The sequence below is a fragment of the Pieris rapae genome, chromosome 22 (genome assembly GCF_905147795.1).
Source record: "Pieris rapae chromosome 22, ilPieRapa1.1, whole genome shotgun sequence".
Lineage (NCBI taxonomy): Eukaryota > Metazoa > Arthropoda > Insecta > Lepidoptera > Pieridae > Pieris > Pieris rapae.
This window is the reverse complement of record NC_059530.1, coordinates 3,427,123-3,443,637: the sequence shown is the minus strand read 5'-3', so window position 1 is coordinate 3,443,637 and position 16,515 is coordinate 3,427,123. Positions and strand designations below refer to the sequence as shown.

At 31.6% G+C, this 16,515-nt stretch overlaps 1 protein-coding gene across 4 annotated transcripts; it reads left to right on the top strand.

Annotated features, from left to right (window-relative positions):
* Positions 1-518: 518 nt before the first annotated feature.
* On the top strand, positions 519-15,823 carry LOC111001939 (zinc finger protein 92). Of its 4 annotated transcripts, none has more exons than XM_045633120.1 (13): positions 519-598; positions 3,731-3,880; positions 4,478-4,697; positions 5,267-5,390; positions 6,450-6,566; positions 8,071-8,188; positions 8,772-8,987; positions 9,931-10,055; positions 11,090-11,200; positions 11,959-12,162; positions 12,795-12,906; positions 13,660-13,767; positions 14,814-15,823. In XM_045633120.1, exons 2-13 carry the CDS (start codon positions 3,794-3,796, stop codon positions 14,988-14,990), a joined length of 1,719 nt encoding a protein of 572 aa, XP_045489076.1. In that variant the 5' UTR covers positions 519-598; positions 3,731-3,793; the 3' UTR covers positions 14,991-15,823. The 4 variants fall into 4 exon arrangements, 3 of the variants coding, with proteins under 3 accessions (XP_045489076.1, XP_045489077.1, XP_045489074.1); XR_006750948.1 differs by lacking the exon at positions 519-598 and adding an exon at positions 2,614-2,935 and having other exon boundaries at positions 12,044-12,162; positions 14,814-14,934; XM_045633118.1 differs by lacking the exon at positions 519-598 and adding an exon at positions 2,615-2,935.
* The last annotated feature ends 692 nt before the right edge of the window (positions 15,824-16,515 follow it).

The window sequence follows — 16,515 nt, the reverse complement described above, 5'->3', positions numbered from 1 at the left end:
CATAAAGAAAAATCAAGACACCATAACACAACAATACATGAATTACAATGCCTGAAGATGTTTAAAATTGAAATGGGAAAAACTTTCCATTACAGATTCAATAATTCTCACTTGTATTCATACCATAGCATGTAAAACAAATTGTAAGACTATTCTAGCAAATAAACGATTTGATTTGATTTAACAGATACTCCAGTTACATTACCCAATTAGTCCAAAGGTATTTTAAAGATTATTTCAAAACCCATGAAAAAGCGCTAGGATAACGCTAAAATCACATGTTACTTCATAAATGGTCACTCCATTTAACCAGTAAAACACAAAATGCAGACGACAATATATAGACAAATAATAAATACGTGGAGTCAAAAGTTACAACACCACTTAAATTAGTTATTAGCCACGTATTACGTATCAACTACGCCATGGTTATTGGAAATTGAAATGCATTGTCCAGGACGCTTGATACGGCGACATTGACAATATATTATGACACGAAAACAAAATTACAAAAGATCTAGAACTTTACACGTTATGTTTTTGAAAACCAATTGAAAAAAGTTTAACTTTGTTACTGAAGTATGATCACCAACCAAAGGTAGAGTGGTATATTAATTATTTTATATTACTTATTATATATTTTATACACAATTCACGAGCATGGTGCAGTACAGACTAATAAAATTTTAAATTACTTAAGATAGAACTATAGTGATGTGACGATCCGATTTTCATAAAATGCAATCGATTTTCGATAGAAAACAGACTATCCAACCGACTTGCAAAGGTATGGAACGATTTTTATAGCTCTGTAAGTATCGTGTCATGCTCTTTAAATTTTAAAGTTTATATTTCAGCAATTGAATCGCACACAACTTTTCCCTACATTTTAGCACTGCTGTTGAAAAAAGTGTGATATTAAACAACATAAAAGTATCTCCTACTTCCTTCCATTCAAAAGCCTAATTAACCAAAGTATTCAATACGGACAAACGTATATGGCGAGAGAACGTTACGGAATTTGCTACTGCAGCTTATAAATAGTCTACCTAAGCAGATATTAGATAGCCTTACTCTAACCAACATAAACTCTAAATTTAAAAAAAATTGTGTGTGTCAGCTCTGACGCACGACTGGAGTTTACTCCTTAAGTACGATTGTCTAAACATACGCAAAAAGAGTTTATCCAACTGAAAATAAGATTAATACCATATGAAAGGGTAAATTAACAAATTAATGAAAATAATATATAATTTTAGCAACCAGAAGTGATTATTAAATTTAAAAAAAACAATTCGAAATAACCTAAGAAGTTATTTTATGAACAAACTAAGAAAACACGGTAATTTCAAAATCACACTAAAATTATCTTAAAACTGACTTATACAAACAAAACAACACGACTTTAGATATTTTAAAAACACAACCGTTAATCTTAAAACAATAACACAAAATCACACCGAATAAAAATAACATGGAACGAACTCACAGTACGCGGCTTCGAAACTAACCACCTTTCTAGTCAACGTCCGAGCAGCGAATGCTGGCGTGCCACACTGAGGCCTTTCTGTTATAGTAAGCGGGTGGGGATCGAAACCACTACTACTGCCCTCTGTTCAATTTCTGCTTTTTTTTTTTTTTTAAGGAATCTCGCTGTTGTCCTTAAGGGCCTTTACAGCTCAGCACGGGCTGTTTGGCGAGCTTAGCTCAGCCGGAAAGGGGGGGTTTCCCGCGACTCGCGCAAGGGCGTCTCCTGTGAGACTCGAACCTCGGCTTGGGCCGTCGCGGGGGGGTCAATCGCCTGAAGGGCAGGACGGAAGCTCACTGGAGTGAGCGAAGTGCGAAGTAAAGGTCCTCGCCTTCCCCGGTGAAGGCGGTTTTTAACCCTAATGCAATTTCTGCTTATAATAAATATATATTTATTCATTTTATATACATTTATTATAACTAATCGGCGAAATATTTTACATTAAACTTTTCACAATAGTCAATTTCAGATGTGCACAAATATTTCATTAGGAATGTTGATAAATTATGTAATTATTATTATCTGACAATTATCATTTATTTTTTATATATATAATCCAACCAAATTAGAAAGTTGACCAAAAAAGTAACGAGGTCATTCATCAGTAGATTTTACCTGTCATATTTTTCTCATACTGGGCGCCTTATATAATATGAAAATCGATTCTTAAGGAGTAAACTCCAAAAACGACTTTCATATGCATTTGTCGCGCTCCTAAACATATACTGCTATGGTTACATTAATACAAACCACAGCTGTTTTTTCATACTGTGAGATATTAATTTTTTTTTTGTAAAATAAAGAATAAAAAATCTAATACATAATATAATAATAATACTTAATTTTTAAAGATTATATTGAATTCAACATACATCAAAACCCGGGAAAGGACAAAACTGATCAACTTTGAAGTTTAATATAACGTATAGGTTTTATACATAATTTATCTATTAATGCAAAATGTGATATTGAACTTTGAAGTGTCGAGTCTATCCATCGCTCTCAAATACGACAAAATAAATTGGATTCAATCCTAACGTCAATTGGATCTCATACGATTCGATCTCTATATCGGACTCAGAAGCGAAAAGATACATCACTAAAGTAAAGAAGCCATTTTGTGGTGTCGTTGTAGCGTTGAATAATGTTGACTAAATTTCGTCTATTTTACATGGGGGTATAACTTTTTGTTATGTTTTGGGAAAAGTAATCAAAATAAACATTGTTTACTTCGTTAATTTTGTGAAATAATTTATAACTACTATGGAGCTTATTGTTCCTGATACTTGTTATAAAGTGGTCTGTAGTGGTTGCTTAAGCATAGATAGAAATTTTACACAAGTAAATCAATCTACAACCCTTTTTAAGTTGTTTCGATCGCTTTTAGCAGATTACGCGGGAGAAAATGTAAGTTTCTAAAAATTTACGTTTACAGTTTGCCTGTTTTACTAATATGTTTTCACTTCTTAATTCTTATTATATAACTTAAATGGGGTATAATATGAAGAAGATAGTAGGTGAAAAGAGTAATAATTTAAATTAGATAGGTAATTTTAAAAAAATAAAAACAATGATATTATATATTATTAAACTTTATTAAACTACTAGATTTTATATTAATGGCATAATAATAATAATTTTATTTGCAACAGAAAACAGACATTTAAAGTCCTACTTAAATATTCTTACTCATACAACATGTAATTCCTAAACTTAGAACTTAAGATTTTTATGTATTTCCACAGTATTGATCTTAAAATGTCATATTAGTTACAGCTTTTAACATTCTACACTGTAAATAATAAATATTATTTATCATATCAATTAAATATACAGTATTTACAATGTAAATTAAATGAAAAGATAGCTCAATATTATATTTTTGAATATTAAAGGTCTCATAGCTTATTTTTTCAAATTATTTTATAACTGGAATGCCAACTGTAATATTTTGTTTTTGTATACTACACTCATGGGAGTCATGGGTTTGTGACAACAATGCTATAGAGGCATCTTCCAATATCTGGAAGAGAACTTAATATCTACTATATAAATATATAAAAATTATAAGAACTAGTCCTGGTCCTATAATATAAAATCATTCACTCTAGAAATCAAATTACTTGTTTATTTTTAAAAAATGCTTACTAAAACAAATACAATATGTTTTGTAATGTACTGAAGATTTATTTTTAATTTCAGCTTGAAGACTCTCTAAGTTACTTTTATAAAATACAATTAACACTGTGCTGGGAATGTGTTGCCATGTTAACCAAATTTAAAAAGTTCAAACAGCAAGTTCAAACCGCATATGAGCATTTAAAAGTATTGTCCTTGACTCAAACACAAGAGGTCTGTATAATTATACATAATTAAGAAAAAATATTTTTATATAGCAGTGATTTGTTCAATATTTTTCTATTCGCATATCAAGTGTGTTACATGCCATCAAATTAGCACTATGACATTGCTATATTAAAGATTATAGTAAAAACCTAAGATTATTAATCAAGTTTTAGTATTAAATTCCTTTTATAAAGCATAGTATATTTCTATGAACTTATACACTAGCAGTGGACCTCAAAGACACTGAGAAGAGACTGTAATCCACTAGAACACATTATTTTTTATTTAATATTGTTCTAAACTCTGACGAGTTTAATTACAAGCCCTGCATGAAAGATTTATATTACAGTTTCAATTCTTGAGCGATAGCTGATACATATGGCAATAATACCTTTATATCATACCATATGTAATTTTTATATGAAGATAATGAATTATTGTTATATATAAATAAAGTATTGAATAGTCTGCCTTGACAAGGGGAACGTTACAGTTGTAGAGTAAGCTTGGAGATTGTTCTAGCCTCTATATTTCAAATTGTCCACTTTTTTTATTTTTTCATTTTACTTACTATTCCTTTTACATATCTGATTTCATTTGCAGAATCTGGACCACACATATATGGCCCAATCACTGTCTCCATTAGAGTATTCAATAAAAAATAATTATGATAGAGTCTACATAGATTACCAGGAACATACAGAAATCTGGCCTCAGCCATACATTACAATAACTACTCAGGATGTTAAAAATGAGTCATTTGAGGTATCACAAGCACTTAGGGACAACATTACCTTGGGAACTGATGATCCAGTTTTAGAAGGTTAGTTGACTACATGCTTCTGACTGACATGTCACTCGGATCTTTGAACAGTTTTATTATGTAATACTGCAATACAAAGATTCCAATTGCACTAGCGGACCAGACAGACAATAAAATCATCTGAATTTGTTTTTTTACAAAAACTCAATCTTGTCAACAAACTAAAGAATAATAAATAATTATTATAGGCAGTGACAAATTGTAGAAATTTTGTCTGTTTTCTCAATGTACAATTAAAAACATCCGTTAACATATATAATTGATTGGATTAATACAAGAAATGTGCCCTTTTTAGAAGGTATCAAGGTTCATCATTCTGGAATCTACAAGGACACACAAATTTCATAAAAATCAATTCAGCTGTTTAAGAGTATTTTAATAAAAAAACATGCAAAGAAGTTATATATGTACAGATTTTATTATTTACTATACATTATTCTTTAATTTCCTTAATCAGCCATTTTTCGTAACATATTTAAGGTTATTAGTAAATAAATATATAAATAAATATAAACAAATGAATATCAAATGTCAACTAAATCTATTCTCTTTTACCATTTGTATTTCAGTACCTGAGCTCGTGCTAAAAAACCCGGTGACCGGTGCCTTATCACATATAGTTGTGGGGACAGATGCCCTGGTCTCATCAGTGGATTATAATGTCAAGGGGGAAATGACGGAACTGATTGTTCAGTGAGTAACTATAATAATAATAATAATCTTTATCTACAAAACTTCATACATAATAAGTTACAGCTATTTATTAATGTATGTAAATAATTAACTTTAGTTGCTTAACTATTATTGATTTTATTGTCTAGCGTCGTATGTATACACTATACAGTATGAATTAATACGTGCGAATTAAATTCTGGCAGTTTTTGCAAACTGTTCTTTTTTTATTTAGAATAGATTTAACATCTTTTGTGTTGACATACATAAGTATACTTGTTTACGTATATGAGTAAAGATATTTTGAGTTTTAAGTTTGAAACCGATGTACACGACCAAATCATACTGTTCTTTACTTTTTATTATGTAAAGTTACAAATCTATTTTTAAAAAGTTTATATAAGGGTGCGTCCACATCTTGATATGATATGATAAAAGATAGTAACCCCCAGACCTACTGTAGTGGGAACTGAACTTGACGTTTATAAGTGTACTTGTTTACCTATATGAATAAAGATATTTTGAGTTTGACATTGTGACACAAGAATTTTATATATAAAGAAATTGCCTTAAATGCCTTAGACCTAAAATTCAATATCTGTTCAAACCTTTCTTCTAAATAAAAAATAAATAAAATACGTTTATTTTGGAACATAAGATCATCATGGTATCACTTATTCCACGTCATTAAATTCGAGCCTGTTGGCATCCCTACTCTTCAGCAAAGAAGACAGAGGGTGTTGGCCGAGAGAAAAAGCCGGCGTAAAAAACTCTCGGTACTCTTTTAAAAAAGCAAATCATCAAACAATATTTAAAACAAATATATCAAATTAATTATAGGCAGCCTGCCCAGCACTAGTCCCAGGCCCTTTTATCAACTAGATAATCACTAACTTTATAGTAAGCCTTTTTACACAGCTTTTCTTTAATACATTTCTTAAATTTAATAAAAGGCAGAGATAAAAGAGCCTCTGGGCTCTCAAGATGAATTCCTTCACTGTGTTGAACACGAAGATAAAATCTCATCAGGGTTGAAGGCTGAAGTCAGTATACATACTGAAAAGAACACTTTTTTTGCAGGCCGCAAGAAAACATGCAATCTATGAAAGACGAATCGAAGTCTAAAGATGAGACGACAGAAGGAAAATCTGGATTTATTACTGAGTATATGTCGCAAGAGGACATGTTGGCATCTCGGTAAGTTAATAATACAATTTTTGGGTGGGTTTTGGTGTTACAAGACCATAACAAAATTGAAAGTACTTGTAAGTTTGGTACAGAAAACGATCTAAATCGGAAACTAGTAGATACGGAATATTTATAAGTATCCCATTTGTATCTCCAATCACAGTTTTTTTTGTTTATGGTAGAAATCGTTACAAAGTTTGAATACTATTTACCATAGATTGAGTAAAGTTTAAAAAGATTTTTTACGTAACGTTTCCATTAATAGGCATGAAATTAAACAGTTCGTTACTCAAAATGGCGTGTTCCAAAGATCTGTTTTGTCGCGTTTATTTATTTATGAAGACTACGTTCCAAGTATACAAGTATAAAAATAATAAGAAGTGCAAAACTACAAGTTTATATGTAGTTATTTAGACTAACCGAAACGTTTAACTATTGGGTACAGAAAAACGTTACTGCGCATTACATGACTTAATTATTTATTTATTTATTTCCACTACATTATTCTAACTTAACAGTTACTACTAATTCGATAGAACGCCAAAATAATACCCACACCAATTAGCCTACATAAAAAACATTTAAAAATTATACTTATACCAGCGGATCGGACAGACGTTGTCCTGTCTACACGTCTTTAATTTCAAAATTTCAATTTTTAATAAGCCATTTTGATGAAAATTATTATTCAAATGTTATGACAATATCTAACGATCCAGCACATGGTCCAAACGATATAACACAATAATAACAAAACTTTTTTTAAATTTCGGGACAGACTAAAATTAAAATTCGAATATTATTTAAAATTTGACACTGCGATGGTAGCGCCGTCTGTCGGATCCAATGTAAAACATTCCAAAATCAACAACAACTAATAAATTGAAAATTAATTAAAAAAACATTGTCCAGCGGACAAAATTGTGAATCTAAACCATTCCCAGATCCCCTTGAACACACACAAAAAATTTCGTCTAAATCGGTCCAGTCGTTTAGGAGGAGTTCAGTCACATACACACGCACACAAGAAATATATATATTAAGAAGATGCCTAAATCTTATAACTAACAATATAGCAAGCAACTCTTGTGAACTCCAGTGTACAAACAAATAGGTCTACCTCAACAGAAATTTATTATTTGTATTGTTCGCGTGAGTGGCGCTTTGCTAACCAAGTTGGAATGTGGCGCGGTACATCCAAAAGTTTAGACGTAAGCCTCAGGTTTCTACTTGAACTCGCCCAAAGGACACAAGAAAAATAAAAAGTTTATTGTATGATTCGTTTTTGATCAATTAAAATCAAAGAAGTGTCGTCGACCTTTAATTAAAAAAAATACTTTTTGTGTGTTCTATAGGCGGGCAGGATTCTCACCTATGTACAGTGATCGTCCATAGACACACTGCTAGAAGACTCACTGACTTTTCTAATCAAATCAAAAATCATTTATTCATATAGGTAACATAATGTACACTTATGGACGTCAAAAAAAGAAGAACTGTTTTTGTGTTTTAGGGAGGAATTAAAGAAGAAAGTACGCTATGTAAGCTCGGTTTATAAGTGTGAATTGTGTATATTAGAGTTTTACCTGCAACAACAGGTTGAGGAACATTTCGATGCGGCTCATAGTGAGGTAAGAATTACATTTACTTGTAATTAGCCCCCGTGAGCTTTGTTTTATATGATTTTTTAGCCTTATACATACGAAACATTTCTATAGCAGCAGAGCAGGCTTAGGTAAGAGAGATTCTCTATTAAGGGAAATTAAACTTTTAGTTTTTGTTAAGTTATAGTTCTTTTGGCGCGTTAGGAGTAAAATTATGAGAGTCAATTTTGACGATGCGTACGCATGCCGTCACAAAAACCGACACCCTGAAGTTAGCTATAGTCAACATTTTAGTTTTTTGGCTATTGTTAGCGTCGTTTTGTCTACAAATTTAGAATATGGCGTAAGATACATTTTTGAAAAGATTTTTATTTTTCTACGCCAAAGAAGTATAACTTATACTGCGTGTACACACATAATAATATTTACAATTTTTCGCTCCAAAACATTCTTAGAAGGAATAAATAAAAATGAATTCACAAATTAGTACACCTGTCTTACAGTTTTGACCTAAGCAAAATTTTCTCGATTAATTTTTATTTATATATAGCGCTAAGTATGACTTTCATACGTCAAAATCAGTATGGCTTACAATTTAATAAATTTTCAGCGACCTGGCTGCACACCCTGCAAAATTTGCTACGTATATGTCGAGTCGTCAAAACTGCAGGCACATATAGACAAGCACTACATAAGATATATATGTAAACTATGTTCGCGTGTTGAATATAGTATCAAATTAATATCTCTTCACGTTAAAACACATTTGGATAAGAAATTGCCCAATAGCGTTATACAAATTGGGGATAGCGACGGTGTGAAAAAGGTAATAGCGAGAAAGTTTATTTGTTTATTTATTCCAGTAAATTTCTATCTTAACAGTTACTACGATAGAATTCCAAAATAATTCCCACAACAACTGTCCTACATAAAAACATTAAAAAATTAAACTTATATTCCTTAATCTTATAACTAACAATATAGCAAGCAACTCTTGGTATTGGTTGTCAGTAACTCAGAATAGTATCTATACCACGACTTATATTTCGATTCCACATTTGACATTAGCTACTGTCATTTTGTAAAAAAATTATACCACAAAAACTGATAAGCAATCGCGATTTATGTTTATTTAATATTGGTGTGCCAATTAAAGACTAAATTGTTGATTTTTATTTAAATAAATACATAATTATTCAGAATAATTCTTTATTAATTAGTAATCGCTGCTTTATTTTATAAAAAGTTAATATTTTTGTTTTGTATTACTGAAAAAGTAATGAACTTAATAAAATTAAGTCGTCATAACTTAATTATCCGTTTAGAAATATTTAATTGCCTGATATACTTAGTTTCTATTAAAGTAGTAGTTATTAGATATACTACTATAAACCAGAAGAATCGATCCGGAAATATTTATTACTTTTCATAACGTTGCAACACTGAAATTGTCAAATCTTGAATCGAATTAAAAGTTTTAGTATAGCTTAGAATCACTCATAAGTCGTCGTCTTATCTTCATCTCGCGAGCGGAGATAGAAGATAAGACGGTATCACTTATTCCACGTCATTAAAATTTAATAGGCATCTCTTCTCATTAGCAAAGAAGACAGAGGGTGTTGAGAGAAAATGCCGGCGTAAAAGACACTCGATACTCTTTTAAAAAAGCAAATCTTTTATTATCATTGCTGTACCAATGATTTATTTATATTGTTTAAGCAATAGATTATAAATATATGCATATATCAAGCTTGTAAAAATGTTTCCAGCGCCGAAAGAAAAAGTCTCAAGTAGTAGAAGAAATAACAAATCCGAAACCAGGTGATCTCAGAAAGTTATTATCAAAAACTACTATAGTTGGCTACAAGTGTTTGGAATGTGATTTATTTTTCAAGTAAGTAGATTTATTTTATACTCATTTTGCAATAAGCATAGCTAGACGTATTTGGTTTGGACTTTTCTTTTTGGATAATCATTGTTTTGCCATGTATTTGTATTTTAATGTAGTTCTCAGTATTCGTGGTCATAGTCATAATATCTTTATTCATTTAGGTAAACATGTACACTTATGAACGTCAAGGAAAACAAATTAAATTAATCGTAAATTTACATTTACCACCAGTTCGCAAGTCAAGGGCGTAGAGCGGGTAAGAAGAACTGGCAAGAAACTTTCCGCCACTCTTTTCAATCGCCAAGTTTTTAATACAAATTGTTTGAACTGGAGCAAACTCAGTATTCGTGGTCCTAAGAAATTAAATATATCAATGGCGCTTAGATCTTTTTAGGCCCTGGGAATTATATTTGTGAATATGAAATATTCATGATTATTTGTAAATCTAATAGGCAAGTAGGTGATCAGGTGCCTGACGCACGCCATCGACTTTTTGACTTTTCGTTCGAGTGAATATTAAATTGGCACATAGAAAGAAAGTTCATTCGTGTACAGCCAGGTATCGAACCTAAGACCTCAGAGTTGAGTGTTGCACGCTAAAGCCACTAGGGCAACATTGCCCCTTAGTCTTAAGCACATCTTATAACACTTTTTTTAATAAAAATGTATTTTAGAAACGGTAAAATATCAACTTACTATTAAACAAGATTGAAAAAAAAATCGATAAGTTATCATAGAACTACACAAATTGTTATTTATCATTGTTTTTAAATTCAAGTTAATCATTCCTATATTTTTTATATATATGACGATAACAGTAAGACTGATTCCAAAATCTATTTGTCGGGAACGCACGATGTTTTTTTTTTAATAACCGGGGGCAAACGGGCAGGAGGCTCACCTGATGTTAAGTGATACCGCCGCCCATGGACACTCTCAATGCTAGAGAGCTCGCGAGTGCGTTGCCGGCCTTTTAAGAATTTGTACAAATGAGTGTCTAGTCTAGGTGAACTTGTTTCATAATAATTATTTTACAGAAACTCCCGCGCAAGAAAAAATCACGTCGCCAGATGCCATAGAGAAGGATTGCAGTGTGACCATTGTAAAAAACGATTTGTGAACCGGACGACATTGGTTACTCATTTGAGGTAAAAACAAATGTGCGTGTACAACCGCGACTCTTTTATTAATCGACAAAATCATCGACGTGAAAAAAGGTGATCAGGGAATGTTGTCCGTTACAATGTTTAATAAAATATAAATTTAAAATATATATATATATATATATATATATATATATAGTTTATTACCTTTTGTGGTCTGGGCGTCAAATTTCATGTCAGTTTGTAAGTAAAACATAAAAAAATGCTACGTATTTTTTACGCTGATGAACTTTTTTTGTAGTAACACTTTTGAAATGTCAGAATTCTACGGAATAAAAAATCAGTTTACATTATAAAAGCAGTCTAGGTTTATTATTTAACTTCCCCTTGAAATAATTAAATTGTGATAGTACATATAGTAAGCAATGTAGGAAATAGGAGGTGTTTCAAAAGTTGCTGCCCACTGAAGTATTTCCGAACCGATTCGACTTCAAGAAAAGAGCGTACCAATTCTTTTAAGAATTGGTACGCTCTTTTCTTTGGCCGGCAACGCACTCGCGAGCCCTCTGGCATTGAGAGTGTCCATGGGCGGCGGTATCACTTAAAATCAGATGAGCCTCCTGCCCGTTTGCCACCTGTTCTATAAAAAAAAAGTTTGATAGACATGACGTTTTTTTTGTATTATTTTAAACAAATTTATATTCTACGTCATTGCGTTTCAGAATCTTGGTCAGTAGCCAGTAATTATCAGTAACGCGTTTAAATTCGATAATGTATTGTACGAATATTGTATCAAATTTCAGACTTCACGAAGGGCCCTTGCCCCGGGAGAAATGTCCTATATGTAATAAAATGGTGCGCGTGATTCAACTAAAATATCACATACAGAGACATCAGAATTCCAGTCGATACGAGTGCTCGGATTGCAATAAAGTCTTCTCGCATCTTGCGACGTATCAGGCGCATCTTAAATATTCGCGGGCGCACGCGTCGGATACAGTGTTCAAGTGAGTATTGTACCATTTATAACGTTTTAACTATATATTATAAGTTATGTCAAAAGATATTTTGCAGTTTTTTTTGAGTTTATGATATTAAAGTGAAATTTCTATTACATCATCTCAAACTTTTTGGTCTGTGTGACGCATGTCACGTGACGGTCGGCCGCGGAGTAGGGATAAAGTGAAAGGCGCTCGTCATAGCAGCCAAGGCCAATATGGCGGCGCACATATATATATTATTCATTTGTGCCAATGCTCCACGCTATTTTAATATGTGTATATAATCTAAATTATTGTTAAGTATGTATGTATGTCGTACTAAGACACAGAATTCAATAAAAATATTAGTTGGAGACTTAGTCTACTTTTATTAGACCCATTATCATTCCAATTTTCCAAGTATAAAATTAATATTGATAAAGCGATTTTATATCCTTAATGGAATATTATTTCAAAAAATTTTAGTGAAATGTCTATAATGTGAAAAAAAGTTTCACTTTTACCGTGGTTTCATAAAACCACACAACATTTTTATTAATTTTTTTAACCGACTTTAATGAAAAGAGGTTATCAGTTTATGAACAGTACTTTATGCTTTAAAGTAAACAGATTTAACGTCCCTATTCACTATACTTCAGATTTCAATGTCCAATGTGCCATAAGGGTTACCCGACGAAAGACGCGATGCAGGACCACTTCAACTACCAACATTTGGGGAAAACGACGCATAAATGTCCGATATGTAGCAAGGTAATGTCATTAAAAAAAAAAATTTTTTTGCCAATTACTAATCTAGTGACCCTATACTCTGATTTTTAATTCGGTAGAATTCTAACATTTTATAAGTGTTGCTACTAAAAAAGTACTCCACCGAAAAAGGGGAAAAAATTACCCAATTGAGGTAAGGACCTAATAAAACATGAAATGCCTATTTGAATATTTTTTTGTTTTACCTGCAAAAAGATAAATCTAAGTATTTGTGACTTAATACAAAAATAACAAATATTTCAATATCACGAACAATAGGTATATCGATCGAATAGACTTTAATTACTCTATTTTATTTATTTATATGGCATCACTGCCTACTAAATTTCAGATTTAGTAAACCTTTTTAAGCTATAAAATAAACATAAAAACCTTTAAAAAAATCAAAATTGTTATGTTTACTTGTGCATTTTTTGTATTGAGATGAAAAGGGACGTAATTATTACTCGACGTTAAACTGTACTTTTAATGATGAGCACAGCACTTATTAAAATGGAAACTTTCACTAACAAATAAAATGTACTTTATTGTTTATCTCAGACTCAGGCTTGTCAAAATAGAGAAATGTTCAGGACAAAAAGGTTTGCCATCTCTGACATGTCAAAAAATAATAGCTGTCAGAATTCTACGGGATTAAAAATCAGAGTATAAATGTTTAAAAACAAATCTGTTTTTATTAGTCCCATACGAATTGATTACTCCAGGATATTATGTTCATGAATGGTTAAATTTCAGCCGATCGCATCAAAGGCGAATGTTGAAAAGCACATAATGAGGGTACATCGCGAGAAAAAGGAGAAACCGAAGAATCATATGTGTAATCTATGCGGGAAGAAATTTTCGGTTAGTACATTTTTATTCAAACTCAAACACGTCGTATCGAGAAACGTGCTCGACTCATATAAAAATTAAGAAAGAGGTCTTTTTAAACACTGTAAAATACTGCCAATAACAGAAAAAGTAAACAAATGTCTTCTAGTCGAGCACTTTTTTCGAGATGATATAAAAAACGTGTGGAGCATGACGTACAGACTCGAGCGTTAACGCAAGTTCGGCTCTGTACGTCAAGAGCGTACAACGTATACGCCGAGTGCACGTTGCGGTATTTGCTGCAACGGCTAATAAATAGTCTACCCAATCAGATAATAGATAACACTAACCAACATAAATTCTAAATTAAAAAACTACTTTTACATGCATTTGTCGCGCTCCTAAACAAGAGTGCTATGGTTACATTAATAAAAACCAAAGCGGTTTTCTAATGTAACTTATTGTAATATATATTATTTTGTAAAATAAATAATAAAAAAATCGTCAATTTGCAGTTGAATTGTAGTTTATTACTTTAGGTTTTTTAATTTGTTATTCCTATTTTGTACGTCTGTTTGTCACGTAGAAACGTCAGAAAAGTATGGTTTCTGAATATCACTATGAGTTTATTTTTATATCTGTAGAATAATTATAATATATATGACGGCGCATCCGTTAACGTCAGACATCAGGTTGACTTTTAGCTGTCAAAGTCAGCCTAGCGAAGCGTCATTGTCGATGGTTGTGAGAGCGGCCATCTTGACACTTTTGTTCGAGACGGCGCCCGCACACCGCGCTTTTGACGAATTGCTTTGAATCCGAGTGATAGTTTAATCTAGTGTTATAATCAAGTTGATGGCGTGTTGCTTAGACTGTACATTGCTCATTTGACTGTGTATTTCGATTATTAAGCCCCGTGCTGATTATACAACTGTAAATGTAATTGTAACCAGGACTTGTGATATTTCCTCTCCCGCCCACCTACCCACAAGATGAGTTTTGATGAAGGCCATCCTGCCCCTTCATATATATATATGGAAATTTTGCACAAAAAAATAATTCCAGCGTCTATATTTCAGGACAAAAAGGCCCTGAACCAACACGAGGTGATCCACTCAATGGAGAGGCCGTTGACATGCGAGATTTGTTCGCAATCGTTCAAGCAAAAGGCATCCTTATATACACATAAGAAGCGTGTACATAAAGTTCAGCCCCAGAAACGAGTTGTGGAGTTTATGGATAGAGATGGGTCCTAAAGACTAGGTGCGTTTAAAACTTCATCTTTACATAGTTTTAGGTAATCCGGCCAAGGCCGTTAAAAATCTTGTCTTATAATTTGTTAATCTATAAAGTTTGACAATTGATAGAGTAACACTTTCAATCCAAAACATTGAAAATTGAAAATTTTATTAATGTTCTTTGTATAATGCGTTTAGATAAGTTTTTATAAGGAGTTATGTAAATAATGTAAATAAATTATATGTATATATATTAATGAATTTAAACACCGTTTGTGGCTTAGTTGATAATGTGCATTAATTAGGGGCCGCTAAGTACATATTACGTAAGTGGATTTACAGCAATTTAAATTGTCATTATATTTTAATTTATCTTGTGAAATAAACAAAAAAATAATGGTGTATAAACGTATTCATTAGACATAGACATAGACAATATGTAATATGTGTATAAAAGCTAAACATTACTGTTGACGTAATAACCCAATAAGAAAATAAGAACAAACACACACACACACAAACCCCCCCCCCCCCCCCCCCACGCCTATAGTGCTTACTTAATACTTGAACGTCCTCTTAACCCGAAGGTCTTATGTTCCGTGGGAAATTGACATTTTAAAACATCAGTGAAACGTATCATATGCTCTGTGGGCCAACCATGAGCTCTTACTGCGAGCCCATTGACAACAAACAACAGAGTCCCATGACCCATCATCAATTCGTACAATGACAGAAAAAACGAGACAGTTTATAGTATTGTCTTTTATTAACATAACTTTTACACATACACCGACGTTTCGCGTGCTTTACAGCGTGCGTGTTCACGGTGACTGAAGACAAAAGGTGTCGAATGTCAAAAAAGTATTACAGCTGCAGAAAATGTTGTGGTTTAAATTTAAAATTATGCCCAAATAATTATAAGTTTAAATACAATAATAACTATAATCCGTAAAAAAGTGTTTTTCTTTAAATGAGACAGTTTATGTTATAAAAATGTATTTTATTTATATGAGATACTTAATTTGTAACATGCGAACATATATATATAAGGAGATATAAATAAAGGCTTTATGTATTATGACATATATTTAAATACGCCATCTATGCCTTGAATTATCAAAAGCTTTTGATATGTATTCAGATTGAAATTATTGTAAAAATACTTATTTTCATTTTAAAAAATTCACCATCACCATCTGGTACGATACTGATACTGATATTTGACAATTTTTATCATTTTTAGTATCATTATAAAAGTTACAGAATACGAGCTCAGATGTTTGATGAGCCTTAATTCTTAATTGTTTTATTGACTATGAATTATAATTATAACTTCCCAAGATTTTACGCTTTATTTAATAGTATTATATATTATGCTTATATAAATTTATTTTAATTAAAAGTGTGTTTTTTTTTAATCTTTATACCCAATTTTCTAATCCCACTGCGGAATTATATTATGATTTATTAGTTGTTAAAAAAAAATATTTTTTATGTTCATCAATACGTTTAATTTTTATTTATACTGTTCCAAGGACTGTCT